Source organism: Oikopleura dioica, chromosome 2 (assembly GCF_907165135.1).
Source record: "Oikopleura dioica chromosome 2, OKI2018_I68_1.0, whole genome shotgun sequence".
Classification (NCBI taxonomy): domain Eukaryota; kingdom Metazoa; phylum Chordata; class Appendicularia; order Copelata; family Oikopleuridae; genus Oikopleura; species Oikopleura dioica.
This window is the reverse complement of record NC_137292.1, coordinates 5137319-5157116: the sequence shown is the minus strand read 5'-3', so window position 1 is coordinate 5157116 and position 19798 is coordinate 5137319. Positions and strand designations below refer to the sequence as shown.

General features: G+C 41.7%; 8 protein-coding genes across 8 annotated transcripts; 4 read left to right on the top strand and 4 right to left on the bottom strand.

Annotated features, from left to right (window-relative positions):
• The first annotated feature begins 1657 nt into the window (after positions 1-1657).
• Positions 1658-2662, top strand: LOC145697384 (uncharacterized). The gene is made up of 3 exons (XM_081774579.1): positions 1658-1949; positions 1992-2244; positions 2289-2662. Exons 1-3 carry the CDS (start codon positions 1663-1665, stop codon positions 2484-2486), a joined length of 738 nt encoding a protein of 245 aa, XP_081630705.1. The 5' UTR covers positions 1658-1662; the 3' UTR covers positions 2487-2662.
• Positions 2663-2745: 83 nt separating this feature from the next.
• Positions 2746-4254, bottom strand: LOC145698683 (uncharacterized). The gene is made up of 5 exons (XM_081775894.1): positions 3724-4254; positions 3573-3671; positions 3218-3521; positions 3097-3172; positions 2746-3052 (listed from the first exon to the last, which is right to left on the bottom strand). Exons 1-5 carry the CDS (start codon positions 3788-3790, stop codon positions 2768-2770), a joined length of 831 nt encoding a protein of 276 aa, XP_081632020.1. The 5' UTR covers positions 3791-4254; the 3' UTR covers positions 2746-2767.
• On the bottom strand, positions 3858-5386 carry LOC145697852 (uncharacterized). Its single transcript, XM_081775061.1, has 3 exons — positions 5228-5386; positions 4433-5030; positions 3858-4239 (listed from the first exon to the last, which is right to left on the bottom strand). The coding sequence occupies exons 1-3, from the start codon at positions 5361-5363 to the stop codon at positions 3858-3860; spliced, it is 1116 nt and encodes a 371-aa protein (XP_081631187.1). The 5' UTR covers positions 5364-5386.
• Positions 5387-6787: 1401 nt separating this feature from the next.
• On the top strand, positions 6788-8380 carry LOC145697302 (uncharacterized). The gene is made up of 3 exons (XM_081774489.1): positions 6788-7351; positions 7399-7739; positions 7785-8380. Exons 1-3 carry the CDS (start codon positions 7161-7163, stop codon positions 8243-8245), a joined length of 993 nt encoding a protein of 330 aa, XP_081630615.1. The 5' UTR covers positions 6788-7160; the 3' UTR covers positions 8246-8380.
• Positions 8381-10124: 1744 nt separating this feature from the next.
• LOC145697851 (stomatin-like) lies at positions 10125-10957 on the top strand. The gene is made up of 3 exons (XM_081775060.1): positions 10125-10190; positions 10371-10676; positions 10727-10957. The coding sequence occupies exons 1-3, from the start codon at positions 10125-10127 to the stop codon at positions 10955-10957; spliced, it is 603 nt and encodes a 200-aa protein (XP_081631186.1).
• A 25-nt stretch (positions 10958-10982) lies between these two features.
• LOC145700701 (uncharacterized) lies at positions 10983-14452 on the bottom strand. The gene is made up of 8 exons (XM_081778026.1): positions 14197-14452; positions 12562-14155; positions 12349-12511; positions 12042-12307; positions 11682-11997; positions 11390-11635; positions 11162-11343; positions 10983-11120 (listed from the first exon to the last, which is right to left on the bottom strand). The coding sequence occupies exons 1-8, from the start codon at positions 14428-14430 to the stop codon at positions 11053-11055; spliced, it is 3069 nt and encodes a 1022-aa protein (XP_081634152.1). The 5' UTR covers positions 14431-14452; the 3' UTR covers positions 10983-11052.
• A 12-nt stretch (positions 14453-14464) lies between these two features.
• On the bottom strand, positions 14465-18202 carry LOC145697850 (uncharacterized). The gene is made up of 5 exons (XM_081775058.1): positions 18199-18202; positions 17855-18148; positions 16861-17161; positions 15620-16782; positions 14465-15527 (listed from the first exon to the last, which is right to left on the bottom strand). The coding sequence occupies exons 1-5, from the start codon at positions 18200-18202 to the stop codon at positions 14527-14529; spliced, it is 2763 nt and encodes a 920-aa protein (XP_081631184.1). The 3' UTR covers positions 14465-14526.
• Positions 18203-18762: 560 nt separating this feature from the next.
• Positions 18763-19469, top strand: LOC145697849 (uncharacterized). The gene is made up of 2 exons (XM_081775057.1): positions 18763-19017; positions 19404-19469. Exons 1-2 carry the CDS (start codon positions 18763-18765, stop codon positions 19467-19469), a joined length of 321 nt encoding a protein of 106 aa, XP_081631183.1.
• Positions 19470-19798: the final 329 nt, after the last annotated feature.

The window sequence follows — 19798 nt, the reverse complement described above, 5'->3', positions numbered from 1 at the left end:
ATAAGCGGACAAAGGAAGATCAAGCGAGAGTCATGTTTTTTAAAGAAACATCTCAGATGTGGGAAATTTTGAAGAGTGTGATCTTCAGAAAGCGGAAGAATCTGAATCAACTTCTTTTGTCCGGCGATGGTTTACTCAAGCGAAAGAGGAAGGGCAGCGGACTGACACTGCTGAATTTACCGTATTATTAGTACGGCATTAAGAAAGTCTCCTGAATAAAAAGGGTGGTTCATGAAAATTGCTGGTGCACCATGTTGGCGAATATGAAAAAGGGGCAGCACTTGCTCGGCCAGGTCCTTTAAATGCAGACGGTTGTACTTGTTAAAGTACAAGAAGTACTTGAATTTTAAATTTCTTTTTGGAAGAGTTTCAGCCGAATTGCTTGAAGTTGTTCTTAGTTTAAATTCCTCCCAAGAATCGAGTTCCTTAATTTAATGGATCACCCCCCGTTTTTTCAAAACTTTGACTAAGTTCCATATGTCCTATTTCTAGATTCCTCGTGTTCTGAAGATTATTTGGGTGTAGGGTGGCTACGTTCGAAATTTTGTTCGAAAAATTTCTGAAATTCATTAAATTAATGAGCTCATATGGGCTCCGCGCCTGATTAGTGAGTAAACTCTCTCATAATGATGCAAACAACCTTAACTTACACGATTTCAATATATCTTAGTTCAATGAAATCCAAAAATTGGCCGGAAAAATTTTTTTTTTCTTTGCCGGCTAGCCAAGTTTCCCCTTCAAAATGCTAAATTTCGAAATCTTCAAAAATCGGCATGATTTTATTATTTTTGATGAATTTTTCAAATTTTTCCTTGTTGAAGACATTCTTATTAGAATTTAGTCATTTTGAATGATTTATACACTTAAAAAAAAAGCCAAAAATGATCAGAAATGGCATCATTTGGGCCTTATTCTCATGGAGGGTTTTTTATATCTGAAAAAGCGGCCAATTGTTAGGTGGGCAATTTTTGGGTTTTCACTGAACCCCCTTACATGAATGCATCTCCTAAATTTTGCCTTTCAAAGCTCGGGAAAATGCTTGTTAATTGTGTTTAGCGTAGAAATCGATTATTTTTTTCGATTTTTCAATGATTTTTCAGAGGACAAATAAGGGGTGTATCGAAAGCTTAGAATGTGTAGACAAGAAATAAAAGAACCGTGCTAGGAATCTTTGCGATTAAATACCAAAAAACGCCGAAAAAACTCGAAAAAATATTAAAAAAAGAAATTTTTTTCTATTATGCTACTTCAACCAGAATAATAAGTTAAGGGTCGAATCTTTCTTCTACAGGTAAAAGATTTGCTATAAAAGAGGCCACAAAAATAAGAAGATACAATTTGAAAATGACCTCTTTTTGACAGTCTATCATGCATGAGCGAATGGCAAGATAATGAGCTGATTCTACTAGAATTTATTCGTTATAAAACGAGGTTTCAAATGAGCGTTTGATCAGCGTACGTAAGACCAATATAAAGAAGATACTGGTCAAAGTTCGGAAAATCGTTTTTTCATTTCAGGCTTTCGTGGGGAGGTGGAATGAGCATTTTTCAAGAGAATTCATAAAAAAGGGGCGCTCTTACGCACTCTATATTTCGAGAGAGCATGTTGAGCCCTATATAAGGAAGCGCATATCGGAAAATAAGTACACATAAAATTGAAAAATGAAACTTGGAAAATTTTTACTTGTCTCTCAAGCTAAAGCTTGGTGCTTAATCGGTGCTTATTGCAGCGAGGCCATCCACTTAACCTGCGGCGGGGAAGTCAACGAAACGATTGCTGCCAATCCCATCGAGAATGGCGCTTGGGGCTGCAAAGATACTGTGACTGGGAACAAGATCAAATGCGAACCTTCTTGCGAAAAGGGTTTTAAACCAAATTGGACTGTTCGTCCAAAGAAGGACTCGCCTAGTTTCGTTACTAATTGCAACAAGATTTCTAGCTCCACAAAGTACGTATAAGACTAAATGCCAGCAATGATAACATTTCGCAGAAATCTTTCCGGAGCCGTCCTAAAATGTGAAGAAAAAGGCCATCAAAATCGATGCGTCAAGGCTGCTACAACGCCCATCGCTAATGGTGTCCTTTCCCCGCGAAAAATCGTCGATCAGGAGCGAGCCTACTACGATGTCGTCTGCAAGGATCAAACAGTCAAGGGGATTATTCATTGCCAGAACGGAAAATTCAGAAAGCCCGGATGGTCAAGCGACTGGAAGAATTCTTGCGCCGGAAACAACATGCTCGAGGTACACTCAGATTTATTTGACTTCTTTGAGTAAGATTTTTCTAGAGCGGCTCCTGGTGGGGCTGTGCCACTTCCATCGCTGAATGTGTCGCTGCCTTCGAGACTGTTACTCCGTGTCTTAATGCGCTAGCAACTTGCGCTGGTGTTCTCTCCGACGAATGTGAAACGAAAATTAAAACATGCACAGAAGACCCTTCTATCGAAAACTGTGTCAGCGCACTGACAAGCTGCAACCCATTTTAAATGCGTTAAAAGCAAAGAAAATGGTCGACTTTGATATCATAGTCCACATAATGTTGCCTTACTTCCTTCTTCTCTCTCAAAAATGCTCTTATGACCCAGTTGTATCAGAATTCTTTATAATCACCGTCCTTAAAATTTTGACAATTTTCAAATAAATTATCCAAGAGTTAAAAAAATTATCATCATAATCGTAAGTGACCATAATGAGTTTATAACGAGCCAATTTCTTCGGCATCTTTTTTATATGTTGTACATTTATTCACATTATAAAGATGAGAAAATCAAATAACTACAGATTCTTGAAATTTGCTTCCACTGCGACCTTTTCGATTCGCATTTTCATTCGCCGTAAAAATGCTCTGGAACTGTTTGAGAATCTGAATGCTCTCCTCCGTCGCTTCTGGTGGGGGCGGAGGACTGTAGCTTGGCGCATGAAGGCTTTGATGATGATGATTCTGTGGAGGGCGACTGAGGGTGAGGTCGACTGTAGTTGTGTCGTGATGAAGAGGGACAGCTTGATATCGGCTTGATTGATGGTTGGTTGAAGATTGACTACGATACTTGCTCTGGAAAAAATTTAGCTAAGAATTTTTTTTTTCAAAAAGGTAACCTTGATTCTGGCGATTTCATCTTCTGATGACTCATCGGTCTCCGAGTAAACCTCTTCTTCTGAGTACTCCGAATCGCTAGGAATAATTTTTACTTTACCAGTCACTTTCAATTTTATCAACCTTTCTTGATTGTAGTTGCCAACAAAAGTCGTCGAAATCTGCCTTGGTTTTCCGGAATTGAAGCTTCCAGCAGTCGCATGTCCGTTGACAACCGACTCAGGATACGAAATCGAAGGAGCTCGACTTTTCTGATTCTTGCGATTTCGGAAGACGAAGAAAAGCGCTACGCCAAGGCAAAGGAGAAAGACTCCGACACAGATGCCAACGACGACACCAACGGCGAGCTTGGACTCATCGCCGTTTTGGAAGAGCTCGGACGAGATAGGAGGAAATTCGTTGGTTGAAACTTCGCAGATAAGGGAGGCTTAAAATACGAGTCAAAAGATGACCACCAGACCTTAAAATAGACCCTTACCCGGAAGATTAGAACTAACTCCAGTTCTACAAGAAAATTTATCGCCATCCATTTCCGCCTCCATCTCGCCACTTTCAAATGTCGACCCGTCCACCGTGCCTGAAAATGAGAGTTTTTTACAATTTCCGGCAGTTGGCATGTAAATCAATACCATAAATGGAGCAATGAGGAGGCGCCGCAGGTGTTTTGTAAATTCCACGACAGACGTACTCTTCCATGTCTTTTTTTCGAGGGTTTGAACAGGCAAAAATACTCGATAAAAACAGCAAAAATTAGCGAATTTCTTCAAGAATCGCAGCCGAAAATGTTCCATCCCTTCCCTGTCGTCATTTCAACCTCTTTTGGCGGCTCAAAAGCATTGACCTGCCTCGCGCTTATCGAAATCAGCGGTGAAATAATCGTCCCCAAGTTGTTTGCCGAAGCACATCCGATATCGTATTCTTCCAGTTCGACCATTTCAGTGTAGTTCAAATACAGCGGCAGTTTCTGATGCTCGAAGCATTTTGTTATCGGCTCGGGAGGTTTGTTTTCGGATGAGCGCTTTCGGAACCAGCAGATTTTGTTCAGAGGAAAGTAGAACTTTTGCTCGCAGATTGCGATCAGGGAGTAAGGGAGGTCTTCGGTGGAATAGACATGGTCGGTTATTTGTTGGACGGAGGGTTGACCACTTGATTCTGATCCGACGACTTTTCGAAGATATATTTTTTATCGAGTTTTTGAGTCAAAAATTTTGACCAATAAAAATTGCCCAAAATGAGTTTCTATTCCCGAAATTGATTTGGTCAAAAAGAGCTGCGCTTTTTTTTCAGCCAATAAGATTTCAGGAAAGAGAATTATGGGATCTGATTGGCTTTCAAAACGAATGGTTTATATCTGTTCCTGAATAGTGAAAAACATTCGATTCCCCCAAAACTCCATTTTCATCAAAAAACTCAACAAAGAATCCGAACTCGCCAGTTTTCCCAAATTTCTCCACTTTCACTTGCAATTTTTTTTCCTCGGTATTTTGAGCGACTGTAAAATCCCCGTTAGCCGTCTTTATTGAATCCTGTCCGACAAGATATCGACTTCCTGACGTGGCGTGAAGCGTGTCCTGCGTCACAATGGCCACTCCGGATGTTGTTTTTGGAACTTGCTCAATTTCGACAATCAGTTGTCCCGATAAAAGCACTGTAAAATCGAACGCTTCATTCAGATCGGGCTTGTAAAGTCGTTTGCGCTCCCACTTTGGCCAGTCAAAATACAATTCTGAGGAGCGCTTTTCTTCGGCCAACTCGTCTAGGGTCCATTTTTGGGTGGATAGGCGGCATTGAATGAGTTTTTGACCTTTTGAAATGGAGATTGAGAGGTCTTCTTCTGATAAAGACCTGGTCGAAATCGTTGAGGAGCAAGAGAGCGAAGATTTTTCATGAACAGCTGAATCGGCCCACTCGATTTTCGGGGCGGGGTTTGACGATGCTAGAATTTTCGTGATGATTTTTAGCAATAAAAATGGTAGAAAAATGTCTATGAAAATGAGTATCTCAATCACGTGATTTCTCGACTTTCATTTTATCGAACATTTTGATGGCTCTCGATTGAAAGTTTCCTCTTCCTACTTGAAACATCCGTACTTGAGAAAGTACAGTAGAGGAAGCGATTTTCCACCCACTCACCTTGGCAAACAGCCTGTCTCGCTGCTCCAGGACTTTGCGTCCAGCTGGCGGAGACGGTCGAGTCCTGGTTCCAGACTTGAATGAAGGAGACTTCAGAAGATGCTTCGAATTCAAGGTCGCCCTGGTGAGAAAGCATGTAAATCCAGTATCCGCCGTCTGTGAGCTTTTCACGATTTTATTTTCACACGATCAGACTTTCTACTTCTTTCAAATTCTTCATGAATGCAAACAGATGTCAATATCAGCTGGCAGAGTCATATGATCACCTTTTTATAAGAAATAACTGCAAAAAAAAACATTTCGATTTTGATATCAAATGCTGCGAAATACTGTATCTGATGTTCCGCGCTAATTAAACTTTTTTTATGAATGAAAAATTCTTTTTTTTTATGCAAAATTGAGAATAAAATCGTTCCTGAAAATTTGAAATCGTAAATTTATTGCCATGGAATGTCAGTCTTCCTTCCAGCTCAAAGTTGGTTCTGCATTTGCCATTATGAGAGCAGGAGAATTGAAATCTACAAATAACAAATTTTCAATTGCAGTTGAAACCGAACTTCAAATGTCAGTGGTTGACTTGAGTCGGGATATTTGCAAATTTTCGCCAAAAATTGCCCTTTTTAAGAACTTACCTTCTCCTCGAATCTGGATCCAGTTGATCCGCTCTGAACGCGTAGAGTACCTTGTCCGTGTTGTTTGTCTCCAGCAGCGATAAGGTCGCTTATCGGCGGTGCAAATTTTCCGTGAATTCGACAAACGAGATTTACTTGTCAACGATTCTACATTTGTCAAATATTTTTCAGCGCGTTTCAGAAGCAGCTCTTATTTTGCTCTTCTACTTGCCAAAAAATCTTGACTAAACAAAAATTATCGATAACCAAAGCTTTTCAAAATGAAATTTTTTGACCGACCTAAAAAGCCGCTTGCGGCTTTTTCAAAAAAAATATCATGAAAACAGTAAGCTTTTTTTGGGATAAAATTTTATTAGATTTTTAAGAAAAGCCGCGCGCGGCTATTTTATAGCAGGTGAAAAATTGTATGGAAAATTTATTCAGAAAGAAAAAAAGCCGCACGCGGCTATCCCATTCTCCTTAATTTTTGAAATGATTGAAATTGGCACCAATCCCTGTAGATCCAACAGTAACCCTGAACCTCTCCCTCACATTTTCTTCCGTAACATTAATATTCTTGACAATCTCTTGCAGCGTATGCAATCTATCCAGATAATCTTCTCTAAGTTCTTTCTCCATTTCGCTCTCTACACTTTCGCAATTTGCCAAAAATTTGCTTCTCTCACAAATCATTAAAAATATCAAGAGTTTTTTCATTTTTTTCGAAATAATCTGCAGGAGGCCTTGTTCCGCCGCGCACTGCAGATTTTTTGTGAATAGAAGAGTACACAATGTGGCTACACAGAGCGCTCAATTTGTATTCATACAAGCCCAAATGTAAGGCAAACATTCGATGCCACGCAATACAATTTTATGATGGAATTTTTATTTCTTCTTTTTTATAAATTTTTGCAAAGAAAAAAATCATAAAAAGGGCGTCCCCTTATTTCTCCTCGTTTCGATGCATAAGGCCCCTTGATCATCCTCTAACTTAATTCATGTGTCCCCTAGTTCATCCTGCCCACGCAATTACCCTTTTTCTAGTCTTAAATATCTAGAAAATTCGTCAATAACGGTAAAAAATTGCGTGGGCGGGATGGACAAGGGGCCCCATACATTGGGTTAGAGGATTAACAAGGGGGCTCATGCATTGAATCAAGGATAAATTAGGGGATGTTTTTTTTCAAACTAGACTCTAGTCCCTCGTGCTTTCTAGTATCTTCTACCTAAAAAACGAACCTCTTAGAGAGGGTCTGTCTTTGTGAAGTTAAAAGAAGGTCGAGAGAAATGCCAAGCATCAGAACTGTCAGCTTTTTCTTCAGATGTACCTCATTTACGAAAGTACTTCGTCAAACTTCTTTAAAATGGAAACTCACGAGTTAGAGATAAAGTGTTTGGATTGCGATTGCGTTGGTTTCGTAAGAAAAGTTAATAACGAAGTTGTTTTGGTCCCGTCAGAAGAAAAGATTTTATTTGATTATCATCAACCACAAAAACTTGGTCTCGCTAAACAGTACGTAGAAAAATGCTTTCAAAAATATTCTAGTTCCAAAATTCTAGTGGTTTCGCAACCCTCCGCCAAAGGTTAACCTATCTTCTTCTTGGCACTCTATTTTGGCAGACAATAATTTTGATAGCGAACTTCGAAAGTGTTAAAAACCTTGCTCCTTTGGAAACTTTCAAAACTAAAACCTGCGCGCGGAATTTTAAAACATGCCTACTCAACTTTCCATATGGTACTTGTTACGAGAGCTTTTCTACTTGTATGCGAGACACTGGTGAATTCGTTTATCCGACAAAGGTGGTCTTGCCCGAGGCGAGAGAAAGAGCTGATGACGATTTTTATACAAATGACGAGCAGGACGTCAATTTGAAAAGGTGCAAAAGATACAACTACTACGGTAAAACCCATTTTTCATCCGAAAGAGTAAAATTTTGTTTCATAGATTTGAAAATTTGCGAGCAACTTTGCTCGAAAATCAACGAGGAAGATGTTGGCTTGTGTCGTCAAATCTGCGAATCGCATTTGAGCGACAACGGGGAAATGGATGAAATCTGCCCTTTTGAAAAACTCTGTGCTGCTGGCTGCCCATGTTCTTATTTTCAATGCGAGCACGTGGATGTCAAAAAAATTCCTCTTGTTTGGTACTACAGCGAAAACGACGCTCTTTTCGAACTAACAACTGATGCCGATATACCTTCAACATCCATTGGTCGCGCCAGCTTTGATGCATCTGTCGACCCACGCTCTCTCAAACTTAAAAAGGTCTACGAACGCGTATTATTTTACCAATTTTGGGCCGAGTACCTCAACGAATTAAGGGATCCCCCCCCGATTTCGCCGACTTTGAGGTCGAACTACTTTTTTTCGGGCTTAGCTATCTTGAAGGTTAGGGGCTTATTTTAAAGAGCATTTCTAAATGAGCAATCTCTAGTATAGAAATTAAATTTGATAAGGGGAATCACCTATAAAAATCGCTCTAAAGACATTGATAGTCGCCAAAAACCCGGTTTTAAGCCATTTTCAAAGTCGAACTTCTTTTTTCCCCTCTTATATATTCCCCTTATTTTATTATCCCAACTTTCCTTGATACCTCTTCTACAATCTCTAGTACAGGCATCCGATTTGGTCAAGGATTTTGGAATTTCTCTATACAAAAACTTTTTCGACTGATTCTTGCCATTTTTGTGACTTTTTATGCTCTCTCGCACCTCTTTGTGGCAATAGATTTTATCAGGACCTATTTTTTCTGATTCAGCTTCGTCTAAGCTTTCTAAAAAGCCCTCATTTATATGATTTCGTCGACTTTAAAAAGTCGAAAATTTTGCGAATTTTTTCTAAGTAATTTTTTTTTATCAAAATAAGCCATTTTCAAGCCTTTGTCACGGCTAATCACGTGACGTACGCCCCTTGACATAATATATGGAAATGATCCTCAGACGATGATCATTTTAAAAATTTACCAAGCAAAAGCTCTCGATGAAATTTTTCAAATCGGGAGGGGATCCCTTAACCCCAGAATCCCTGAAAAGCTACCGACCAGACTTCATCATCAGCCTTGATTACAACCCGAGTATCGCGCTTTACCTCCAGGGAAGAAATTATCTCGTTGATGCCGAATTCAACACATTTATCCTCGGTGATGATGAGCTTGTCGATATAGGAGTCGAGTCTCAGGCATTTTTGTCAAGATATGGAGTGACAAATCGCTTGATTTTCAATGGAAAAAGCACCTCCATCGCCGCCGTCTTTCAGGACGACTTCTACTTCTGCTCGACAATCAAATACCCAAACTACTGTTTCTTTTTCGACCCGCTTACCCGCGGACGCAAAAAAATCCTCGAAGCTCGCGGAAGAATCAAATCTCGTGACTACGACACGCGACGACATGCTTTCGTCTTCGACGGAAAATTGAACATTCTATCCGTCGATTCTTTACTTAGCCATAATATACAGCTTCAAAGAATGGAAAGCCGGGAGCGCGATTGGAGCGAAAGCTATTACGAAGACCCCCTTTGGGAGAAGGAATTTAGGAATGACTCGCATGGGGTGGAAATTGGAATGCAGATTACTCAATTGCCATACGAGACGGTTATTAATGACTTCTTGCCGATTCCAGGATAGGATACAGTAGCTCTTTTAAAGGATGAAAATTTTGCTAACCGTTAATTTCATTTTGTGAGTATCTAAAAAAGACCGAAAAGGAGTCCTTTTTGTTGCCACTTTTCGCTGGCGTGAATTTGAGTTTGGCAGCGACCAGACTTTCGTCAACAAAAACCCTGGGCCCTATTTTAACACCCATTCAAATTTCAGCTTTACAAAAGCAAAATATTTTATCATCGTGTACCGACTTGCTGCTGGAAGATTCGTGCGAATGGACAGAATGGAGACGAATTTTGCCTATTCAAGTGTCCGGAATCCTTTTTATAAAGATATAAACGCCTTTGGAACGAGTTGAAAAGCCCTAAAAAGATCCAATAGGTTCTTCTGTTTTAACTCAATAAAGAACACTTTGGCGAAATTATGATTTATGCTAATTCAGAGGAAGATATTTTCCGATTGAATTTTGAATCTGGCGACGAAAAAACCCATCTGGAGAGAATCGAGACCCCTGAACTTCATTTTATGGGGGTTTAATTGTTCAAAGTCAACATTTAAATAAAACTGTTCTGAAGAAAAATTCAAATAAACGTCAAATTTAGTCCATTTCATTTAATTCGTTTGATATTTTCTTTTGCCCATCTGAATAACCGCCCATCAATGAACTCTTCAAACTTTTTCAAAAATGACGAGCTCCGGAGAAATCTTAGAGATCCAAGAAGAGGATAAAATTGAGAACTTGATGAAGAAGGTTTTGGTTTATTTTTGCGGCTTTTGGACGGTTCTGTTGTTTCCAATTACCTTTTTCAAAGCGGTGAGATTTGTGGAGAAATATGAAGAAGCGGTTATCAAGAGATTTGGTGAGGCCAGGCAAAATCGACCAATACAGGTTTCTCTCGCCCAAACTAGCCTGTGTCATTATCAATCATAGACTGGTTACTGTTATCTCATCCCCTGTACCGATTCATTTGACCGAGTGGACCTTCGACCGCTCAAATTCGACTTCGAAATCAAAGATGTGCTCACGAAAGATTTCGTTTCCCTGGATGTTGCCCTCACTTTCTGCTATCAAGTGCTGAATTCGATGGTTTTTGTCAACAAATTGCCTAAAAAGATGTCAACAAAGGATAGATTAAAAGTTGCAATAGAGTCGGCTTTGCGCCTAGTCATTACTGCGAAGGATTTTGACGACCTACAGACGATTTCTCAAAGAAATGGGCTTCTGAAAGACCTAAAGGTAGTTACCTTAGATAAGTTAACGAATCCTAACGAAAGCTTAAATTGTAGCTATTCCTCCAACAAACAACGCATGCTTGGGGCATTTCCGTCCGAAAAATCCAGTTCATCAACATTCAAATCAGCCGTGAAACCCCCGATTACGCCGACTTCAACCGACATATCGAAATTTCTAGAGCTCCTTCTGCTCGAAGTGGTTACCGAAACGAAGCGCTGAGAATCGACGTCGAACATCCTTCCCTGCCGACATATGACAGTATCATTGGAGAAAGTCTCGCATAGCTTTTTCCAACCTTGTAAATTTATGTTTTGAGTTTTATTGAACAGAAAAAATTGGAAAAATAAAAATCTGAATATAAAAAATTTTCAAAGCGGCGTCAATTATTTTCTCGGGAAGAACTTGGCGAGGCAGAATCACCAGGTGTTCGTTGATAAGATGAGTCTTCTGAAATCGACGATGAGAAAGGGAAAATGGGGAGAAATTACCTTCAACGGTTGTGCTCAGTTCTGGCAAATGATTGAGCTCCATTTCAGACAAAACAACGGGGCTGCCTGGAGTAACGTTGAAGTCAATACCAGCAAAGCCGTGAACCAGAGAATTCGTCCCGGAATTTTCTGAAGACGGGCTTGTCGGGAGAACATTCACTGGTTCTGTTATCACTCCATAGCTTCAAAGAAATCGTTAGAAAAAGAGCCTGAAACAAGCAAGAAAACCTCTCATTAGCAATTTCCGCTGCGTTGAGATCCTTTTCAAGCCCGTTGAATTGCTCCATCAGCAGTTTTGTTAAAATTTCAGTGTCAGTTTCGGACAGCTCGTCAGGATCTTCGTTAGGATCGGGCTTTGGCAGCTCGCTCTTTGTATCGTTGTCGGAAGAGATGGATTCTAGCTCGGCAAAGGTGGCTGGGACGAGGGGAGTTTCGTTGACGGTCGAGACTGGTGTTACAGATAAAGAAGGAAGTCTGAAAAAAGATATCAAAAACGACTTCCCAAAAAAGCAGAACTCACCCAAGAGCAACATCATGTCCTTCTTGTTGCATAATTTCCTGCAGTGTTTCTCTGATAATGTCGTTGATTCTCCCTTCCGAGTAGCTTCCGGAAAATGTCGAGTGTTGAGCCTCATGAGCGTTTCCAGTAGAGATTGGGTCAGATTTGTGCTTTCGAACTCCAAGAAGAATCGATTGATTTGAAAAAGATGGTTCTGTCGTTGTTGGCTGCTCGTCCGTTGCCTTTGAAATGCCGATCAGTGTTGCTGTGCCGTGTGATTGGGTTTGGCTGTCGCGGGAGATTGTTGAAATACTCGAGCTGGATGAGTTAAAGCCCTCTGAAAAAATTGATAGAGGATCAAATGAGTATTGCGCCACTTACGAAACTTGTACGGTTGAGTATCTGGCAGGGAAATGTATGAAGTCTCATTTACGCTCGAGTGAGACAAGTTGGACAGATTTTTCGACACTTTTCTCGTCATTTTCGTCCGTTGCTCTGATCGCGGAGTCGACTCTGTGGGAGCAGAATCCGTGACGCCAGATTGATCGAGTTTCAGCCGCTCTACAGTCACTGGTGGTGGAGTTGGAGTTTGAAGAGTTTCTTCTCGACTTGCTGCGGGAGCGTCAGCGACTTTGATTGAAGATGCACTTGGAAAAGGATGAGAAAATAGGAGAAAAGGCGGTTTTACTTGGAATGATATGATTCTGAGAGCGATGGGAGATCTTTGACTTCAATACTTTGCTGGCTCTGTTGATAAATTGGCCCTGTGCTTGATAAGGTCAACCCCATCATTTGCCTTTCCAAATTTTCTGAGATTGCTCGGAGTTTTTGAAGCTCTGCCTCATTCTTTGCTACAAAGAAGGTTGAAAAGAGGATTTCCTTTAGAAGATATTTAACTTACCGATTATTTCTTGCTCTTGTCGAAGTTCTTCTTCAATATCAATCATTCCTTTCGATGGCTCCCTTTTTGATATGCTCGTTTGTGAGACTTTTGTCGCATCAAACATTGATTCATGGAATGTTGGAGGTGTGTAAGGAGATAATCCAACGTAATTCGGGCCTGAGGTGCTTTGCTTCGAATTTGATAAATCTGAGGAATTGACTTCGTGAGCTTGAATTGAGTAGTTGATATTTGAAGGCTGCTCTGCGCTGGAATTTGTTGAAGGAATTGCACTGGTTGATGCTGATATTGATGATGAAGTTGTTGCGTTGTTTTCTGAGCCAGAAGAGTACTTTTGAATTAATCTTTCTTGATACGACTTGATTGCGTCCAAGTTTTCGATCACTTTCTGCGTCATTACTGCGCTGCTATTATTCGACGTGGAAGAACACTGACTCGCTGAAAGACCACTCGTTTCGCCTTCAAGTGTCGATGCTTGAGCAAGTTCTAGCTGACGGAGGTTCTCTTCATGCTCGATTTTCGCTTGTTCAAGAAGTGCTTCCATTTCGCGTTTTTGTGATTCGAACATTTCCAGCAGCTGTCTTTGCTCGTCGTTGAAGCGCACTGAGTGGGTCTCTTTTGCGATATTGAAATGATTTGAAGTTTTGAGAATTGATGGAACTTGTGTCGCTTCTGGAAGGGTGGCAGTTGGTGGCTCGGGAGTCAACGTTCGCTCATCATCATCTTCGGGATCTTGCTCTTCTTCTGGCTGCTGTGGAAGATCATAGTGAGTGTATGGAATTGAGTGCGGCGGATCAACGGCGCTAGAATCCGTTGCCGAGGAAATATCCAGCTCTGGGTCGGGCGTGACTGAGTACCCTCTACCGCCAATCGCGTCAGCAACGATTTGCTCCATCTGAAACTGCTTTGTCGCTTGGTTCATCGCCAGTCTCTTCTCAGTCGCCGCCATTGACCCGGCATTCTGTCTCGCAAATTCTTTTCGACGAAGAACTTCCAGGTTCGATTCTAGCGTCGCCTTTGAATTGTCCAATCTGACTTTTCTCAGCGCATCTTCGCCTCGGAGAGTGGACTTCATTGCTGCTTCTGTGTGGCGGATGTTCTCATTACGAAGGCGTTCTTCGACGATTTTTGCTTGCTCCGCGGCGGCTTGGAAGGCGTCGACGATGTTGTCTTCACTCGTGGCGGGGATAACAGCATGCTCTGGTTGATCATAAAACGAGTCTTTCACTCGTACATCGTTGTTATGCAGACTGACTTTGTTCCTCAACGTTTTATCCTCCGCCCGCGGCTTCATCGACTCCGGCGTGCCCAAAGCCGCCACAGCTGCTGCCCGAATTCGTTCTTTTTCAATCGCTTCGGATTTGTGCTTCTCTCGTTCGCGGTTTTCTTCCGCAGCGCGTTTGCGCTCTTGGCGCAGCTTCGTCACCGCTATTTGGTATCGTCGGTCAGCATCGTCCATTCGTTTTCGTTGGAGATCTTGGTCGAGAGTCGAGTGTTGTTTGGAGTTATTTTGAGCTTCCGCGATGCGCTGGGCTTCACCACGAAGGCGGAGGGCTTCTTCGAATTCTGCCTCTGCTTGCTCTAGTCGCTCGCGCTAGAATTTCATGGAGAAAATGAATTATTGAAGGACAGTACCTGTTTTGCTTTCCATTCTTCTTCCAGCGTATTGCTCAACTCTTTCAGCGCTGATCTCTCCTTGTTCTTCACTTTATGATTGACTCGATTTGCAATCTTCTTCGACTGCGCTCGAACTTGAAGGAGTCTCTCTTTCTTTCTCGAATCAAGGGCGGATTGTATAAGTGTATTCGCCTCATCAGCTGTCAATTTATACAGCCGCTGAAGGCGGAGGCGAACGTCCTCCGCTTCCATATCTAAAAAGAAGGGGGTTGGTTCGAGTTGAAGATTGTGAGGATTTTCGAGGTCGCAAAAGTTGGCGTCAAAATTAAAAGTGAAGAGAAATGGCAGTTATTTAGAGAGTGTTCCATTTGTCAGTTCAATTATTCTAGAAATATCGAGCGTTTCTGCTCTTCCTGGATCATCCCCATACAGTTCGCTGTTCCACGGCAGTCCCTTGTCTTTTCTCATTGACCGGTCGATTTCCACTGAAGAAAAGAAGGCGACATTCTGCGGCAGCTGAGGGAGCCCGCATTTCAGGGAAAAATATGCGCGAGTGTACAAATGAGCCAGCTGGAAGGCAAGTGCCGTTCGATAGCGATCTTCTTTGGACGAAATAAACTGGATCATATCGTGGATGGACAGGCTGTAGAACGCGTTGATCCGGTATTCCTTGATCAAGTAGTCCATATTCGCCAAGAACAAATGAAGAAAATCAACAGCAGAAGACTGAATCAGCCAGTTGCATCGCGTCGTCTGGTGCATTGGCGCGTATCGGTTCAAAAGCGGCATTGGCAGATTCCCGCCTAGAACGGGAGTCACAGGCTGGTCCTCAATGGCAGTAAGTTGGAGATAATTGAAGAGTTCTGATTCGATCCCGTTGGCAAAGACTCGCCTGGGCTCGTCAAAGAGATCTTCGATTTCGTCAATGGTCTTTTTCGCAGCTGGAACGAGCTTGTAAATTGACTGTAAAAGCTCGTCCTTTTCACTGTCGCGGAGCATCGTATCCGACTGCAGCTTTTGAACAAGAAATTTGAATCGTTTCGCCTCATTTTCCGTCAAAAATTCCAACTGGTTGATCCCATCTGACAAAATTTTGTTCCCCTCCTGGCTGACTGGATTTCTTATCAGTACTGACTTTCCTTTCGTAAATCGCCACAGCTCATCCACAATCTTTCCAGCTCCGTCTTTCGGCCCGAGTAGGTCCAAGGCATTCTGCTTGCCGCATAAGTAAAGCCTGGCATAGTTGAGTATCTTCGCTGAGTTTCGATCCATTCCAACTTGATTCGCGGTGATGGTATGAATATCCGTCCCAGCTGCTTTTGATCCGTTCAAAGTCATGTACGAGAGGCCTAAAAATTGAATAAATCAAAAATTCTTCAATCCTCAAACTTTGAATATCTAGTCGATCTAAGAATATCTACCAATTTAGCAAATAACTCACCGGTAACTCCAACTTCTCCAAGATCTTTGTACATATCAGCAAAGAGCGACGCAATCCAAATTTCCTGACTGTCAACATCCGCGCTTACATACACCCAATCCTCATCCATCTGTGCCAGCGAAAACGCCCCCATTCCAAGCTTCTCATCGTTCGAGTCATTTCCCTGGGCGACCATCCAAAAAGAATCCTTCGCCCTTCGAGTCACAGTTCCATGAGGAACTTGCATCGGCAAATGCCAGCTGTATCTATCCTCTTTATCATTTAGGAACAAGATCTTTTTGAAGCGCTCGCGGTAGGCGCGCCAGTAGGAACCGCGGGTATTTACTTCCATGATCTTCTTGATGATTTCTTTCCCGAATTCGCAGCGAGTTGTCAATTTCCCGCTGAGAATGTGCTTCGAGTAATTACTCGTCATGAGCATTCCGACTTTCTGACCCGCTTTATCATGCGGCAAAGGCGTCAATTCTTCCGAATTCTGATTCACATGCGCCCAACCAGTTTTTTTCGAATGAAGAACCCGTTTTCCTTCCCACTCGAGGCGAAGAAGGTAAGGAACTGATCTGTTATTCATCGATAGTCGCTTTTCCTTCAAAATAGGCTTGATCCACTTTGGCAGGGGGCTCTTCTTCGTCGCTGGTGACCAGTCAAGTGAGGCAAGAAAAGGGTCGGAGTTCCAAAGATGTCGCTTTTCAAGCGCATCGAAATTCTCCTTCCCGGCAGATTCGAGCCAAGAAGACTTGTATTTTTCAAACACAGCTCTTGCCAGATCAGGTAGAACATCGCATTCAAGCGTGTTCTTCATACCTTCGAATTCCTCATTCGACTTTTCGACGTATTCGTTCCAAGCTGGAGCGGTAATCTTTAACTTCGGCGATCCCATCTTCAGCATTCCAAACAAATTCACAGGATTTGGATACCTCGACAAATAGAGAGGAAAAGTCGCGGCGAAGACTTCAGCTGTTGCTTTGACGTCGAGGATGTTGTAGGCCATGAGATCGTGAAGATTTTTGCGGATGTCGTCGATTGTTCCGTCGACGAAAATGTTGCGGATTTGTTTGTCCATTGGCGGGGCGTTTTTGTGGTAGAAATGGTGGACATCGGCCAAGTTGGAAAGAGAACAGTAGTGCAGCCATCTGAAGTCGGGACCGTACAGATATCGGTCACTGAATGAAAGGTTATGGAAAGTTTTGCAGAAGCCGGTTGCAGAAGCCGGTTTTCTTCAAGTAACGCCTCTTGTCTACCTGAATTTGAGCTTGGTTGATTCCGACTTCTTCTTCAGCGCATATTGCTTGGAACTAACCCCATGAAGCGAGTTATGAAGCGACATTGTATCGATAAAGGTCTTGTTGCTCTTGAATTCATATTCTTGTTGAACTCGTGTTCTGTCGAAAGCGACATTGTGTCCGATGAGAATTTGTTCTTCAGGACCAAAGTCGATTAGGTCGGATTTTTGGAGATGATCGTCGGTTGGAAGAGAGTTGGAGAAGAATTTAGGGCTGATCCAGGTGTACCAAGCGGAGTCGGAGACGGCAGCAGTCATGACTTTAAGAAACTAGAAGTTAGATTAACCGCATGGGACAGATCGGTGGATAGAGGCGCTCGGACAGAAGGTGTATTCCACTGCACTTAAGAAAACTACTGGTCGGATAAACTTGAAAATTATACCCAATACTAATTTTGGGGTGTAGATTTCAAATCCGCTATCAAAATTTGCATAGCGCTTTTTCTTATTGCAGAAAAAATGCCATTTTTCTATGGAGGGTTTCAAAAATTATCTCTTATTTAGATTTCTCGAAAAAGTAAATTCAATATTTGAAATCAGCAGCATCGAAAACATATAAAACCCCTTTTAGTAGACAAAATTCTTGATATTGGTTCGGTTTCAATGTGCAAACACTCAGCGGGAGGGCAATTAGGCCGCATATAATCCGGTGCAGAGGGCGGTCGGTAACCGATAATTCCTTGAAACTTGGCAGACATGCTTCAATAAAGTGAAGGAACAACCATTTTAATTTTTATCTAATTTGGACTATTCGTTCGGAAGTTATTTAGCTGAAAAGTCCTTAAGTGCAGTGGAATACACCTTCTGTCCCATGCGGTTAACAAAGAAAAGGAGAGAAAGGGCCCAGCAACCAGTGTAGAAAACCTGAGTCAGGGTTTTCGACGACCTTTGATAGCGGCGTTTCAGGACCCTGACTCAGGTTTTGTGCACAGGTTACTGAAACCAGACTGTACCTGGGCAGCTGCCAATTCGGACAATATTTTCAGTATCGAAAACGAGGCATTTTTCATCAGGATAGTCAATTTTCTTCGGCTTTTTGCCACTTTTGTACTTGATCCACCCAGATTCATTCAAAACAAAAGAAGTCGGAGCAGACGGGAGATTTTTAACGTCCAAGACGCCAGAAATATTTTTGAAAAAAGAGTCTCCGATTCCATCGAGGGCGGCTTTTTCGGTGTGCTCGACGAGATTTGGAGAGAGTAAAGTTGGAAGGGAGAGATTTTCGGCTTTTTCTGGGTTTGAAATTGCTAGTAACAGAATGTTACTGTAAGAAATTTGGCGCAAATATAAGCGGAACCCATTCCTGAATCGAAATCTGAGCATTCTTCATTAAAAATCTTCATATTTCTCAACGACCATTCAATTTCTTCCAAATTTTCGCATTTTCCCACTTTTTTCGCCTTTTCTCCAAAAACATGATCGCTTATTTTCTCATTGACAAGAGGAATGTTCAATCGGGAGACTTGACAGACTTTTCTTAGGCTTTGAATTCTCATTGTTTATTTTTCCAGCTTTCTTCGGATTTTCTCATTTTTGAAAGGAGGAATTTCTGGACGCGCGGGAGATTGGCGCAGCGCCGCTGACTCATTTCTCAAAAAATGAAAAAATAAAAAAAATGGTTTCCGCTCGCAAAGAGAAAAAAAGAAGATTAAATGAAGCAATATCAACCCATCGCACTTCGCTGTACTTAGCAAACGATTCTCTCCGTCCTGTTTATGAAATACAAATTATTATCCATGGTTCTTTAAAATACAAATGAAAATAAAATGAATCATTATTACTGATTATTTCTTAAGTAAATAAGTGAGATATAACTTCAAAATCTTGTATAATTTTTAAAATGTCTTTTTATTCAGAAAAAATGGCGCAACTTTCTACCGCTCAAGTTCAAGCCCATCTCTCAAACGACTCCGTTCTCTTCATCGATGTCCGCCGACCAGACGAGCTCGAAGCCGGGAAACTCGGCGCCAAGAACTTTTTGAACATCACCCACACCAACGTTCCTTCCGAATTCGCGAAAGAAGCGGGCGATTTCAAGAGCGCTCATGGAATCGAAAAGCCGAAATTGGAGCAGGAAATTATCGTCTACTGCCAAAAAGGGAAAAGAGGACAAATGGCACAGGAACGGTTAAATTTTGGGAAATTTTTTTATTGAGGAAAGTTGCGACTGTATTTTCAGTAAGAGAGATAGCGAGAATTATCCGTCGATGGCTTCCACCTTGCCCCATTTTCTTGGTATCCGAATGGTGGATGAGAGCTCGCTGTGGTGGGTACTTCTGATATGGTGTCCCTTTTCGCTAGAAAATGAATTAAAATCAAGATCGTTGATCTCTCTTCCTTACTTGTTAAATTCTCTGGCTCGGACCCGACAAATCCGTAGAATGAGAAAATGCCGGCCGGCGCGCTCCTTGAAAAATATCATCTAGAGATTTCTGGTCGCGCTTCCAAGTCTCGCCGACCATCTTACAATTAATGATCCCTCAAAAATTAACCAAAGAAAAGAATGCATTGATCGAACTTGGCTACAAATCCGTCTCCAACTGGGAAGGTGGTTATTCTTCTCTCTAACTTCAAGAATTCAATATTTGTCTTATTCAAAAACACCAGTTTCCTTCCATTTGATTTTCAAAAAGTTGATTTTGCACCAGGTACTTGGATCTACAACCAGAGTTCTGAAGGATGAAAAGCGGCTTCGTTTTTAAATAAGCCGCTACGCGGCTTCTCAATAAAGCTCCTTCAGACCCTGAGTCAGGTCTTCTACTCTGGTTGCAGGACCCAGAACAGCCTTTTTTGCTTCTGTAACCAGTCTGGCAGACTGAATGAATGAGTCTGCACTACTGTAATCAATCACTTCTATTTAATGATTCTTCCAACCCATTTTTCTCCTGATCCAAAAA

Bases quoted from the DNA above. Each gene is read 5' to 3' on its own strand.
- LOC145700701 (XM_081778026.1), bottom strand. From the start codon at position 14,430: ATGGAAGCGGAGGACGTTCGCCTCCGCCTTCAGCGGCTGTATAAATTG. The intron at 12,512-12,561 runs GTAAGTTAAATA...CCTTCTTTGTAG, and splicing joins ACAAGAGCAAGAAATAATCG to CAAAGAATGAGGCAGAGCTT. The intron at 11,344-11,389 runs GTTTTCTTGCTT...ATTTCTTTGAAG, and splicing joins GCGGAAATTGCTAATGAGAG to CTATGGAGTGATAACAGAAC.
- LOC145698683 (XM_081775894.1), bottom strand. From the start codon at position 3,790: ATGGAAGAGTACGTCTGTCGTGGAATTTACAAAACACCTGCGGCGCCT. The intron at 3,672-3,723 runs GTATTGATTTAC...TCTCATTTTCAG, and splicing joins TCCTCATTGCTCCATTTATG to GCACGGTGGACGGGTCGACA. The intron at 3,173-3,217 runs GTTGATAAAATT...AATTATTCCTAG, and splicing joins GGCAACTACAATCAAGAAAG to CGATTCGGAGTACTCAGAAG.
- LOC145697849 (XM_081775057.1), top strand. From the start codon at position 18,763: ATGGCGCAACTTTCTACCGCTCAAGTTCAAGCCCATCTCTCAAACGAC. The intron at 19,018-19,403 runs GCACAGGAACGG...ACCAAAGAAAAG, and splicing joins AAGGGAAAAGAGGACAAATG to AATGCATTGATCGAACTTGG.
- LOC145697302 (XM_081774489.1), top strand. From the start codon at position 7,161: ATGTACCTCATTTACGAAAGTACTTCGTCAAACTTCTTTAAAATGGAA. The intron at 7,352-7,398 runs GTACGTAGAAAA...CCAAAATTCTAG, and splicing joins AAACTTGGTCTCGCTAAACA to TGGTTTCGCAACCCTCCGCC. The intron at 7,740-7,784 runs GTAAAACCCATT...TTTGTTTCATAG, and splicing joins CAAAAGATACAACTACTACG to ATTTGAAAATTTGCGAGCAA.
- LOC145697851 (XM_081775060.1), top strand. From the start codon at position 10,125: ATGACGAGCTCCGGAGAAATCTTAGAGATCCAAGAAGAGGATAAAATT. The intron at 10,191-10,370 runs GTTTTGGTTTAT...TATCAATCATAG, and splicing joins TTGAGAACTTGATGAAGAAG to ACTGGTTACTGTTATCTCAT. The intron at 10,677-10,726 runs GTAGTTACCTTA...CTTAAATTGTAG, and splicing joins GGCTTCTGAAAGACCTAAAG to CTATTCCTCCAACAAACAAC.
- LOC145697850 (XM_081775058.1), bottom strand. The intron at 16,783-16,860 runs GTAGACAAGAGG...CCTTTCATTCAG, and splicing joins TCAACCAAGCTCAAATTCAG to TGACCGATATCTGTACGGTC. The intron at 15,528-15,619 runs GTGAGTTATTTG...TTCAATTTTTAG, and splicing joins TGGAGAAGTTGGAGTTACCG to GCCTCTCGTACATGACTTTG.
- LOC145697384 (XM_081774579.1), top strand. From the start codon at position 1,663: ATGAAACTTGGAAAATTTTTACTTGTCTCTCAAGCTAAAGCTTGGTGC. The intron at 1,950-1,991 runs GTACGTATAAGA...AACATTTCGCAG, and splicing joins AAGATTTCTAGCTCCACAAA to AAATCTTTCCGGAGCCGTCC. The intron at 2,245-2,288 runs GTACACTCAGAT...AGATTTTTCTAG, and splicing joins CCGGAAACAACATGCTCGAG to AGCGGCTCCTGGTGGGGCTG.
- LOC145697852 (XM_081775061.1), bottom strand. From the start codon at position 5,363: ATGCTTTCTCACCAGGGCGACCTTGAATTCGAAGCATCTTCTGAAGTC. The intron at 5,031-5,227 runs GTGAGTGGGTGG...CGAAAATTCTAG, and splicing joins GAGACAGGCTGTTTGCCAAG to CATCGTCAAACCCCGCCCCG. The intron at 4,240-4,432 runs GTTTTGAAAGCC...ATCAGAATCAAG, and splicing joins GGAACAGATATAAACCATTC to TGGTCAACCCTCCGTCCAAC.